Consider the following 13,703-nt stretch of genomic DNA (forward strand, 5'->3'; position numbering starts at 1 on the left):
TCTTCACTAAAAGTGCACTCAGGTTGGAATTAAAGACAGCTATAAGGATGACACTCTGTAGGAAAGGTAGTGATGTCCTAAGGCTGCATTGTTCTTCAGCAAAACATTCAGACAGCCCATCATCACAGAAACACAACTAAACACACATAATTGACGTATACTCGTAAATAAATTTAGCCTACACACACGCACACAGATATACATACACGCACATACATCCGTATACATACCTACACAAGCACATATACACCACATAATAAAATCCTACAGTGCAAAAAGCGCGGTGTGCAAAAAAAGTTTCTTGTAATAAAAAATGATTTAAAAAATGGTTAAGAGACAGAGCTAAACTATTGTAGGCATGACAAGCCTAAAAACTACTTAAAACCATGTATCCAAAAAGATGATGAGTCGCACATTAAAAGAAGGCTATTGCGCATTAAAAATTGTTATGGCTGCTGGCAGAAAAGACTTCTGGTGGCGTTCACTCTTGCACCTTGGGGGGATCAGCCTGTGACTGAAGGTGCTCTGTTGAAACACCCCAAGAGCATAAAGTGGGTGTGATGAATTATTTATTATTGAATTCAGTTTATTGAGTATTTGCACCTCAGCCACCTGCTCAATTTTGTCCTGCTGGGCTCCAATGATGGAGCCTGCTTTTTACACCAATTTGTCTACTCTGTTCTTATCTGCTGAGCGAGAAGTCTCCCCACAGCAGACCACCCCAAAGAAAAAAGCACTAGCCACAACAGTCTTATAAAAGATGCACAACAGAGGTTTACAGATGTTAAAAGAGGATAGCCTCCTCAGCAAAAAGGATTATAAGGAAGCAACAACTGTAATGTAGATTGAAGTCAGTGTATTTGAAAGCATGTGGGAAAAGGACAATGCAGCCAGATTGCATAACTAACCAAAATTAATTTAACAAAAATGGCACCCTATAGTTAATCTAAATTTACTAAGAATACAGAAATCTAGAGTGTGTGTCTTTATAAAACAAACAAATAGAAGACCCTAATGTTAATCTAATAAAGTCAACATGTCTTAACATGCAGGCTTCTTCACAGGGTTAGTATGGGAGATGGGGCCTGTCATTATCAAGCCCAGCCCCTGACAAAACATCCACATGCCTATGTTTGTGGCTTGCAACTTTATTACTTTAAACTATAGCTGGCTTGGGCGTGCCTTAGGACAAATCCTTGTCATAGTGCTATAGCCAGCCACTGATTACACCTGAGTGACTCTTGAGTCATTAAATGTTTATATAAACATGAATACAAAGTGAAATAATAGAATCATGGTTATATCTAAATGCACTGATAGGTATCATAGGTATGTATTCCTATATTTTTTATCACAAAAGTACAAAAAAGTTCATTGTTTAGCTTAGCTAAGTAAAAAATCCTTATCTAAATAAAAACATCATAAATTCATTAATACTTCTTTTTTGGGCTTGATTATATGGAATAAGATTCTTGTCTATGTTTTACTTTAATGTATAACTTGTATTTGGTTTAGGAGGAAGCAGGATGAATCACTTGTTCAGGGTGCTTATTAGCTTTCTGATAAGGGCTAAACCTTTTCCAAATGAAAAAAGACTTATCTCTCGTCACCCTTGCCTCAGCAAGGGTTTCAACTTCTGTATAAAAACAACCTTGGCCATTTAAGGCATAGGCTACCTGGTAGAGGAAGCGCTGGCTGAACTGGTGCATGGCGCCCTGCAGCTGGTTACGCTGGCTCTGCCATTGCTGGTAGTTTCGCACAGACTCGGCGGTTGGTCTCTGCCATGTGGTGGTTCTGGTGTTGTGATCCACATAGTAAAACCTGCCTCGCTGGTCCACTCGCTTCTCCCAGCTGGAGGGGGGACAGAGAGAAGGTGGGAGAGTGAGAGAAGCTTTGACAAAACCTTTATTAAGCATGTTCAGGGTGGGTGGTTGTATTTAAAAATGCTGCCTAGATAGTAACTGATTTATAGGGGCAAGGAAAAAGAAACAAAGACAAGAAAAGGAAAGAAAACAGTAAAAGGAGGGAGACAGAGAGTGGGAGGGAGGGAGACGAGAGGAAAGAGGGGAAAAATCTGCACACGTAGAACAACAGTTCCCATACTTTTACAAGTAATAACCATAGCCCCAAAATGGTCCAATTGTCCAAAAATTTAAGCTTACCAGAGTCAGCAGAAAAATGTGACTTATTCACATAAAAGCCCTCGATCTTTATTTTTCTGTCCGATTATAAAGGCTTTTTCTGAACCTCAAACACCATTACCTCTTTATCCACTTTAAAAACAAAGCAAGCTGTAGCTATGATGATGAGGGAAAACAATGGTAGTAGCTGGGTTTCTGAGTGACAATAACCATGTGCTGGACTGTGTGTTTGTGTGTCAGGGCCTTCCAGTGGCATTACTCAGAAGTCTATGAATATCCTGTCTGTCCGCTGAGACAGGGGGTCTGGACATGGACTGAGATAGACGGTCCACACACAGAGACCAGTCCCCTGGGCTCAGCAGGACTCACTGCAGCTCTGCTACTATTCTCATATCCGTGACTTAAGCACTACAGCATTTAGAGGAGAGAACAGCAACGACTTCTGCATACTATGAAAACACACCATGCAGATACTCCAGAAGTTTGAACCATAAAAGTGTTTCCATTGCAGGCAGAATGTAGGCCCACATGACATTTTTTGTACCCCTTACAAACTATCCTTTAAAGAAAAAAAAAAAAAAAAGATTTAGTCAATGTTATTTTAAGTGGTCTGACAGTCTGGTATCCACTGCAGTCTGGAGATTAAATTCTTTGCCCGAGCCCAAGATACCCCCAACATGCCCCAAAGTCCAGGCCCAGGCTGTTCTGGCTCTGGGGGAGTCAGAGATGTCCTGTCAGACATAGCAGCATAACTGTAATCTACAGTGGACTTTTTTTTCTATTTTTCTGAACATGACATGCTGGATAGACTTTCATATATCCATGGCATAGGGTCTATTTCACATTTATCTATTAAACCTCCCATACAAAGCATTTGGGAAGGGGTAGGCTTTTCAAAAGAATCACTTGAAGATGATTGGCTAAATGTTCTATCAGTCACATTCATTATGGGCCAGTCAGAGCCAGGAGACAAAAGGAGAGGCTCAACACAAGCAGATGCTGCCGTAGATAATGAACGTCTGAGCTTGTTGGTGGATGCTACTCATGCCAAGGCAGAGAAAAGTGCAAAAATATCTTCTCCACCAAGAGAAGCTTTCAGTGTAACTCTTTGTTCTTGTTCTGATAAAGAAATGTGACCCAGTTCTGATAATACTGAGGCAATACTAAAGCTACATCTAAGCTAATTGCTACACCTGTGGCAGCCACTGTAAACACTGGCTTACAAAAAGCTAAAGCCTGCCTGTAACTAGGGATGCAATGATTCGTTGCCATTGTTGACAATAATCGATGATGAATTCCATAGCAGACAAATTTTTATAGTAGATGATTTGTCTGTTGTGTCCGCACACCTTTTTAATGCAGTGTGTTGCCATTGTGTTTGCAAAATGTTTTCTCAATCTGAGATGCTTGGGAGTTAGCCATCTGTCATTCATGCTATCTCTGTTGAGAGTTGCGCATGCTGAACAGTGCTTGACAGGAAAAGAAAAACAGAGAGAAATGACAGTGCCTGATGCAACATCTGAATGTCCTAAAACTTTGAAAGTCTGGGAATATCTTACCCCGAATTTCCATATACAGCGTGCGCACCGCAGAATGCCGGCAAATCGAACTGCAGAGCGTTTTGCTCCCTCTCTAGTCTATCAGAGCATTTCCATAGCCAGCACTCTAGACCGGCAGCGGCCTGTGCCTAGAGCGGCACTCCGCTCCGCTTCGTTTCAGATACGCTGCAGGTCTATTTCAGCGCCGGCCGCTGCCAAACCTCATAAACACAATGCATAGACTCCTGATCGTAAATCGTCACTTTATCAACATTACGTCTCATCCTGCAGCGAGAGCAAAGAGTCAACGAGAGGTCAGTGGGTCACAGAGCTACAATGGCGCCATTGACAAGGAGAAGTTAACTTTTGGGGATATTAAGCCAAAGAATTTTGCATAAAACCACAGATCCTTCAAGCAAAGATTAACCTTTTAACTTCCTAATGTACTCACTCAATGGAGGAAGCAATAATATCATGGACTTATAATGGAAAGGATGATAAATTAACCCCAAAAGGTAAAATAGTCCGCTGTTGACATGCTATTCCTGTGTGAACTTGCAGTTCTCCTGTGATCTCTTCCTGCTGATCAGGGCTTGCACGCCGCGGCACAACACTGTAGACTAGCTTCCAGTGGGCGAGGTCGCTCGCCTTTCGGTCTGGTAAGGCGAGCGACCTCACCGAAGCAGCGCTTTGGTGCGCGACGCGCACGCTGTATATGGAAATTCAGGGTTACTCTCGATGGTTCAAAAAGAAAGACTGCCTGTTAAAAAATGTAAAGCAGACCTTACATATCTCGGGAGCACATCAGCAATGCATTTTTACTTTCTATGCTAATGAATGTTGATCATCCACTGGCAATGTCGTCCATGCTTTTAACATTAATGTAACACTACAGTGCTGCAGACATTATGGTGGCATTTTTTTTCCCTCATCCCATTTTCTACCTTTGATGTTAACATGTTACACAGGGAGTGATGCACACTATCTCTTTTACTACTTGTCAACACTTCAAGAGTGGAGTGAACGCTAAACCAACATACAATAATTAGGCTTTACATTTGTAAAAGAAAATCATTCAACCTTACTTCAATACTTATTATGTTAAAAGCCAAGACAATACACAATATAGCTTGAAATGAAAATTTAATAGTATAAGCAACAAAGTGTTATTAAATCCATTTCTGAATAAAGAACTCTGACTTATTGTCTTTATTTTAAGTTCATACATGTTTATAAGTATGTCAAAGTTCTTTTTTAAGTGATTAGTAAAATAAATAAATAAATAAATAAATAATAATAATAATAGTTCTAACAAGAATTGAGCCGTTAAAGCTATCAAGGGATCCAAAAGCATGTCAACCGACTAGTCGACTAATAGTTTCAGCGGTCGGTGAGTAGTCGATTATAGGAATAGTCGTTAGTTGCATCCCTACCTGTAACTATCACAAACTCATGCTAAAGCAGGTCAGAAGAAGAGCAAAACATCTTACCATCATGAAAAGCTTTCATGGCTGTTCTTTGCCCTTTTATTTAGCAAAGAAATGTGCTCCAGTTCTGATAAAACTGACCCTATGTCATAGCTACATCCGAGCCAAACACAACACTGGCAGCAGCCATTGCTACACACTTCCAGTACGACTACATTCCACCCATAGCTAACACCTCATTCTCCTCAAATGAAGCTGATTGTTCAGGTTTGTTCTGAAACTGGGCACAAACATTTCAGATTGGAGCTTAGCAAGATGGATTGATGGCAGACATGGAATCTGGCCAACCCATCTGCTATGCAAGGTTGCATTTTTCTTGTAAAAACTTAAAAACAACTTCCCCCAGTGACATACTGCCCAGCTTTGTTACTCAAGTGTATTGAATAATAAAGTCTTCACATTTCAAACTGCTGCCAGCTTAGAAATAGTGCAGAGGGGGATTAATAAAGGATAAGTGAGGGAGATGGAGTGCAGGAAATAATTACAAACAGGTGGAGGAAAGAGAGGCAAAACATCAATTGATCATCTGTTCTAATGCAACTCAGATTCCACTGATGTTACTGAGGCGCAGTGCAAACAGTAGCCTTGTCTGTTAGCAGACTGATCCTCTCCAAAAAGCTTAGCACGTACAGTGCACGGCGATGTCGGCACATCTGCTCCTCATCCTCACTGCTCTGTTTATCATCAGCACAAAAAGGCCATGGCTGTAGATTCTTCCATGTTGTGCTCATAAATATCTTATGTGAACAGATTTCTGTTCTGCCAATTCCTATTCTCTTCATCAGGGGTGTCCCGATCCTGATCATATGTATTGGATAGAAGGTGACAAAAGCATTTCATATTCATCAGAGATCAGTAATTGGATCTGATCAGCCCAGAAGATCATTTACGCCAACTGTTGTAAACGTAGCACAATTTACGGCAGGCCGTAAACGCACCACTAACACAACAAAGCAGCAGTAGCAACATTAGCATTCCTGTGTCTAAAATGTCAGTGGTGTGGAAATACATCAAAATGAGCATGATAACAGTCCAGTGGTCACTTGCAGCATCTGTAACACAACTGTTTCATGTGTTCAGGTGGCAGCAGCAGAGCTGCGTTTAACACACAAATTTAATCCATCATCTCTAAACTAAACATGCAGCAGAATACAGTGACTTTCCTATAGCAACAGCGAAGGCAGCTACACCGAATGTTAATTTATATCTTTTACAAATATGTTGGCTGTACTAAGTTAAATGGAATAAGTTTGAGACATCTAGTAGATATTCTGTTTACTTCAATTATTTTTGTAAACAAAAACAGTTGAAACTCTAGGTACTTATGAGTATTGGATCGGGAACTGGTATCGGTAGATATTCAATATCAAAAAATCGGGTGGGGATTGGAGGCCAAAAACACTGATCAGGACAACCAAACTCTACATTTATGCTAATTGCATTAGCACCAAAATACCATGTCATTACTTTTATGTGTTGACATTTTTGTAAATTTACCCTGAAATTTCAATTTGTTGGTGTTTATATTAAATGGTAAAGCAGTAAGATGGCGACTGTAAGTAAATTATTTCCAAAACAACACTAATAGCTTTGTTACTGACATGACCAACGCGATTCAATAATTTCTTAAACAAGTTTGAGAAATTTGAGCAACACTTGCATCATGCTTTTAACTGTGTCTATACATATTCTGTTAAACTGTATTTTAGGGTCTAAAATCTGCCTTAACTATAGGCTTTTGGGAAAAGTGTGGACATACTGTTTATAGCTCTGGTGTCTGCAGTAAAAGATCTGTCCACATGGTCTGCATCACCGTCCTGAGGGTCTGAGTTCAGAAACAACAGTAAACTAGATTAGCTCATGATACTTTGTCTTCTGAAGGAAAAGGCTGATCTCTTTTGTGGTCAGAAGTCAGGCTCAGATCCACAACAGCACCCCAGGAGCTGCTACGTTTCAGTATCTTTCTCAAAGACCCTTCAGTGGTGTGGATGATAGAAAGCACAGTCATTAGGTTGAGGGATAGTCTCTCTAACCACTATGCCTCTGAGCTTCCTTTAGAAGACAGGAAAAGAAACGCTCCCAATCTGATATTAGCACTAGCTAGTTATTTGCTGGAGCCACGGGAAATACTGGAGCCTGCAATGGCTTGTCTGAGTCTCAATTGGTTCTGCTATCTGACTTCAACTCTTGCCCCAGGTGATGTCACTGATCGGTTCCATTTTTACACTATATTAAGACAAGGATAAAGAACATTAAGCAACATAGCCTACATTTTTACCATACAAAGTCATTATTGAGATGTAAAAGGACAGTTAATGGTTTCTAACCAGTCGCTCCTCTCCTTCTCCTCCTGATTGTATAGTAATAGAGTCACTTTAGGCAAGTTCATGACAAATGGAGCTGCAATGACAATGGTCACTCCTTTTGTGACTCCTTTTATGTGACGTCACAGCCAATGAGAGACACCACAACATTAAAGCTCACCTTTTCATCACAGACACACACACAAAAATAAACTCAAGAGTTTTCTTTAGAGACAGGAATACACTGTCATAATAAGCCCACTCTTTCTTGGCACCTACCATCAGTTTAAGAGGCCCCACTACTGCAGGGCTAGAAGCAATTGTTTTTGTGACATCATACAACTAACCAGAGGGGCTGAACTTGCAATGCATGAATAGTTACAAACTCTGCAATATATTTGAAAAAGAGCAGTGTGTCTCAGAAGCTGACCTTGCTCTGGTTTTGGATGGCTTTCATTAGTTTAGCTTCCAAGTTCCCCTTGCCTATCCCCCCAGCCTACCCCCAAACTTCTAAACAGTTCCTGGTGCATACATCTGGAGCTCTACACTAGCCTGGCATTAGTTTGCTAATTGATCCTCTGAAGGGCCATGGCAGCCAGCAGCCAACACAGAGGTGGATGGAAGTACATGTGTGGCTCTAAGAAAGGACTTTTGTTCTCTGGGCCCCCACGCTCTCGTTCCTTGTATGGAAAAACTGAGATGGGGGGTGGAGGCTTGGGGAAAAGTGGGGGGTGACCTTTCTCTAAAAACAGCCTCTCTTTCTTTCAGTCACTCAGTCGTACACTTTGAAAATCAATAAATAATAGCTACGAGTAGAAAAAGTCATAAAAGAGTTGGGTTCTGGCAGGGGTACTCTTATAATACAGCTCACAAAAAGGGGAGAAAACTGTGTTTTCACTGTGCTGTCTCATCACACAATCACAAATCAAACTGGTTGATTAAAGCTAAATGTCATTGTATATAACCACAAAAACTCTCAAAACAGAAAAAAAGGAAAATCACACACAAGATGGCTTTGTGTGTTAGCTGAAAAGACTGAGACTGAACAGAAGTATTCCTTTAGACAGATGAGACATAAATGCACGTCCTACAAATAAAACACATTAAGGCCTAGTCGGCCCCACAATACGATATTATCACTATACCATTCACCATTCAATATTATTACAATTTTAAACAAGTAAATCTGCACATTTTGTGTATCAAGTGCAACTTAGATTAACCCTGACCCTATAGCTGTTTTGTAGTAGATTTTTAAAAGGACTGACTTTCAGGGGAAACAATAACAAAGAATCAAAAAAGAACCGGTTGCAGCCGTTTCTGTTTTAACTTTGGTTTTACCCTGAGTATTGTTTCATTTAAATCTTCTTTATATCAGGGTATATTCATCTGTGAAAAGCCCATGTAAGTTGAAGTCTAATGGCTTTATCTAAAACATTAGTCATGTTTTAAGACATACATAATCAACATATGGAATTTCCTAAACCTCAGATATTTTCTATGACATGCAGTTTACAAGAGTCAGTCTTTTTATGTAAGACAGTCTGCACATTGGAGAAATGCACAAACAAGACGGTAACCGAACTCAGTTTGAGGCTTATTTTCAGTTGTTTTAGCTTGATGCAACTCTCTTACGCCTTTACCATTGTTTAAAATGATTGTTGAGAAAAACTGTTGTATCGATTAAACCTTCCTTACTCATTTTCTTGCACATGCTTGAACAGTGGTATTGTGCTGAAACCTATCTTTTCCATTTGTGTGACTGACTGTTGTTGATCGGTGATCAAAAAACACTTTACACATGACCGGCTGAAATTTGATTTTTACCTCTATTGCATCAAAACCCAACGTACAACAGCTAATAATAATTGCATCAACACAGTAAACTTGTAAAAGTCTAGCAAGCATACCCTGGTGGCAGTGGTCTCTCCCAGGTTGTTGTTTTGGTGTTGTGGTCAACATAATAAACTCGGCCATGAGGCAACACCCTCTGCTCCCAGCTACAGAGAGAGAGAGAGAGAGAGAGAGAGAGAGAGAGAGAGAGATGTTATACTTTAACTTGTACAATAAACATATCCCAGGTGCACTAAAAGGGCCTATTTGGTGTTCTATATAACCAATGTAATTACATACTACACACCATCCATTTTGTTAAACAACTTAGGGGAAAGGGAGCGTGCAAACCTTACTGCTTAATAAGCAATGTTGTGTGACACAGAGAGAAGTATTAAAGTACTATAACCACAGTAAACATCAGCCTTCTAAAAATATTTCTCAATCATCTCTAAGAACTCATTCTTGAAGTTCTTAAGTACTATTTCAGTCTTGGCAGGTATTAATCAGATATCTATCTGTTCATTGTATCTGTGTGCCATTTGGTCTCAGAAATTCATATTCAGAAAGCTTGTACTGAAAAAAACAGACACTGATGATTTTTTCACATAACTTTATATTCAATCTGTCTGAGCTTGTGATTTTCAGACCTGGAGGTTATAGAATCAAGAGCATGATTTAGGTCTTGCCTTGGTGATCAATCATGAGGAGGTTCATCTTGTTTAAATCAACTAAATGCCTTATTTTTAATGAAGATGACATGGTAACAAAATTGTGGTGGTACTTTGCACATTTTCTCAAAAAGATTATATTAAAGCATTGCTACAACTCCTCATGCAATACACTGGAGCAGTTAAAAAACATCAAGAACTCTAGCAATCTAAACACCAAACAGGGCAGAGGTACAGAAAACTAGAATACAACTATCAGCTTGTTGATATGGAAAGACTTCTTATGTATTTCTATTTAGTGACAGAATACTTTCAAGGCTGCATTTGTATCTTTCATAATAGTAGGGAGTAGTTTCAAATTCTAGGCTGAAGGTAAGATGTTATGTTGTATTATACATTTTTATGCACTAGCTCTTACCCTGCCGGGAGTGAGTCTGTACTGGATTCTGTAGTGCTGTTGCTGGCCTGGTCGCTATTAGAGGCGGTGTTAGAGCCAGGCTCCGGCGGGGCAGCCAGACCCAGGGCATCCTGACCTGGAGAGGGGCTGCTGCTGCTGCTGCTGGCTGCCGGGGATCGACCTGATGGTGAGGGTGGAGGAGGTGTGTGGCGGGCCACACCCCCGCGGCTGTTCTCCAGCCCATTAGATGTCAACTCAACTTTGTCTGAGAGGAAACCAGACAAGAAATAGAAAATTACTAAAAAGCACATTTTAGTATCAGGCGACTCTAGTCTGGTGGTTCAAGGATTTACACCACTTCAAACTGGATTTTACCTAAAGTAGTCCACTGCATAAATGTGCTGATGTAAAAAAAAAAATCAGTTATTTCTTTCTTTGACAATGTTATCTCTGATGAGATGTAAAATTAACTCGTTATTAAACAAACAGCCAGGCTAAAGATGTGACTGTTCCCTTTCTCAGTGAAGGACTATTCTTGTTTGACAGAAAACTCAGTTACATTTGCAGTGAAGCCATCAGCATCACATCAAAAACAGATAATTTACTATATGTGGATGCAGTCTATATGAATTGCATTTCATGAAAAGAAATGATAATAATCAAGACAGTATAAATTTGAAGCGAAAAATACAGGTTGTAACAATTCAGGAGAATACTGAAATGTTTTTTTCTTTGAAAAAGCATACAAAAATAAGCAAGCAGTATGCAAGGACTTTAAGTCACCTTTGTAATTCCTTTCCACTTGTTACTAGACATTTATTACTGAAAACAGCAAAGTAATGAGTAAGTGGGTAACCAGCGAAAATTTGAGACACCACATCTTTGTGGCGCTGAGTTAAGCCAACCCATCTAGCTTGACCAATTTGGTTTGCAGTTTTTTCACACAAAATTCTACATTTCTTGTATAAATATGTAAGTTTATGAACTTACTGTAGATCTTCTACACATGAAAGTCATTTTATGGAGTATACGGCAGGTGAAATATACAGTGTAAAAGAAAATATTAAAAAAGGGCTATCTCTATCAGTCTGTCCATCATTGTGAACAAAAACATCTGCTAAAAATGACATTATAAAACTATTTGTCAATTTTTCCACTGTTGTCTGATGAAAATCTTAACTACTGCTGATTCTGATGAAAGACTTCAACATCCAATAAGTCCGAATGCGTCCTGCCTACAGAGAAAATTCTGTCTATTTTGAAGATTTTTTTCCGATTGACACCATCCTGAAGTGATATGATGTGGCTATGATTCATTTGGTTTCAGTCCAGTATTTTGGTTTTATAAAAAAGCATATATTTCTGCTTGCCATTTCTATTTATTTCATTTTAGTTATCATAAATACAATAAACTCCTGAAAGAGACGAGCACCTTGAGTACCTGCACTGCTTCCAGGGCTGCTGTGACTCTTGGAAGACCGAAGGCGACTGGATGAGCCAGGCCCTGTGTTCTGCTCCTCATTCAGCTCACCGTTAGTCAAGGAAACCCCTCTGGTGCACCCAGGGGAGCCGCCTTGTGAACCCCCCACTGAGTGCCGATTACTCCTGCAAACAGAGATGCAAAGACATACAGAAAGGGAAGGGGTGTAGAGCAGATGAGGAAAGAAAATGAGAGAAAAGGAGATGAGGTGGAGAGGCAGGCAAGGGAGGAGGAAAGGGAGGTGTGATGAGACAGTGATGACAACAGAACATCAACATTTATACTCACTGTGTGGAAAAAATGTGTCTGACAGTTGTCTCATACTCATTCTTTGAAAGTCTTTCATGTGCTTCCTTTGTTTTCGACAACATATAATTAGATCTACTGTTTCAGACTCAGGGGATCACATCTTGCAAATTTACAAACATGTAGCTGAGCTATACAAGCAACCCAAAAACACCTCACACAGATGTGTCAGTGTCCTTTTCATATTTTCCAAACACTAAATGTAACATATCTTTTCCAACAAGAACTTTCATGCAGAGTAAAACATGCTGGCTTTCCCTCGTGCTGGCATCGAGGCCTTGCTGGTAAGAGAAAACCTGAGCAAGGGCTACGCTTGTTTTCTTATTAACCACAATGAAGAGAAAAGGAAGCAGAGGAAGGATGCCACAATTCTACATTAATACCAGGCATGTGTTTTGCACAGAGCAGGAGGATGTGGAAAAAAAGTATCACAAACTATTTTTTACTGTGCTAAAAATACTGGTGATTAGTAGAAGTACTTGATAATAATGCATATTCTGAGGGTTTATAGACTGTTTTAGAAACCAAAGGCTTAAAACTTTAGAATGAAGCTGAAAGAAATGCACTTCAGATGTCCAGATTTCAGTTCTTTCTTAAAGTAAACATGACTAAAATTGAAAAACACTGAATAAAGCAATTCTTTGTAAAAATAAATAAATAAATAAATATTGTCTCCTGAACTATCTTGAGTAGATACCGCACAGAAGGGGCTGCTAGCCAAGCTGCTGCTAACAACAAGAACCCTGTTTCAGATTATGGTTCCGTCAGAGTGTGTAGCTCACAGGGTTTTGGACAGTTCTGGTTAATTGACTGCAGAAGTCTACTCCAACCAAAAACAAAAATGGACAAAATGGTTGAAACCAGTAATGCAAAGCAGTGCAACGAACAAAAAGGGTCTCTTTCTCAGTAAGGATTACTTCACCGTTCATCCATCAATAGAGTTTTAGAATTAAAGGCAGAGGTCCTGGCCTCTTTTAAAACAAATGCAGACCTCAGCCGCTACAAGCTGAGCTGCTGACTACTTTACATGAGCTAGTCTCTCTTTTTACCTGCAAAACATTTTATAAAACATCCTATTTAAGAAACATTCTTACATAACAAAAATCCTCACCAGTGTGGAAACTCTTAAAGAGACTGTAGTCGTCTGAAAGGATTTTAATATCCCGTGCACAAACTTAAAATTGCAACCTGAAAAAATATTCACATTTATTTACATTCTGTGACAGGCTGATTGTTGCTTAAAAATCACTATTAAAGTTTCTTGTATTTCTTTTGTTTTTTTTCCACTTTAGTCACTTTGTCACCTCATGCATGTTTTTGTGAACTAGGTTTGTCATGCAAATAGAATTTTAAACTACAATAGGATTCTAATGATAATATAACAGCACTTGCACCTATATTGATACCAAGTCAACAAAAATGTGAGTCAGAAACACCAAATAGTCAGTTATTTCTTTATCTACATGACCCTAAAACTAATAAATCTGAAACAATGCTAACATATTTGTGCAATTCAAACAGTGCTCTCTCCTTGACGCTCATGGCAG

General features: G+C 39.4%; 1 protein-coding gene across 4 annotated transcripts in view; it reads right to left on the minus strand.

The window, feature by feature from the left end:
• Positions 1–13,703, minus strand: part of wwp2 (WW domain containing E3 ubiquitin protein ligase 2) — an 81,828-nt gene that overhangs the window by 37,160 nt on the left and 30,965 nt on the right. For 3 of the 4 annotated variants that reach the window (XM_041795704.1, XM_041795701.1, XM_041795702.1), the window contains 4 exons: positions 11,803–11,975; positions 10,392–10,635; positions 9,380–9,469; positions 1,677–1,851 (listed from right to left, as the gene is read on the minus strand). In XM_041795704.1, the coding sequence (XP_041651638.1) occupies positions 1,677–1,851; positions 9,380–9,469; positions 10,392–10,635; positions 11,803–11,975 (682 nt within the window). The remainder of the gene's footprint in view (positions 1–1,676; positions 1,852–9,379; positions 9,470–10,391; positions 10,636–11,802; positions 11,976–13,703) is intronic. The other variant, XM_041795703.1, reaches the window with a different exon arrangement.

The sequence above is a fragment of the Cheilinus undulatus genome, linkage group 9 (genome assembly GCF_018320785.1).
Source record: "Cheilinus undulatus linkage group 9, ASM1832078v1, whole genome shotgun sequence".
In the NCBI taxonomy this organism is placed as follows: domain Eukaryota; kingdom Metazoa; phylum Chordata; class Actinopteri; order Labriformes; family Labridae; genus Cheilinus; species Cheilinus undulatus.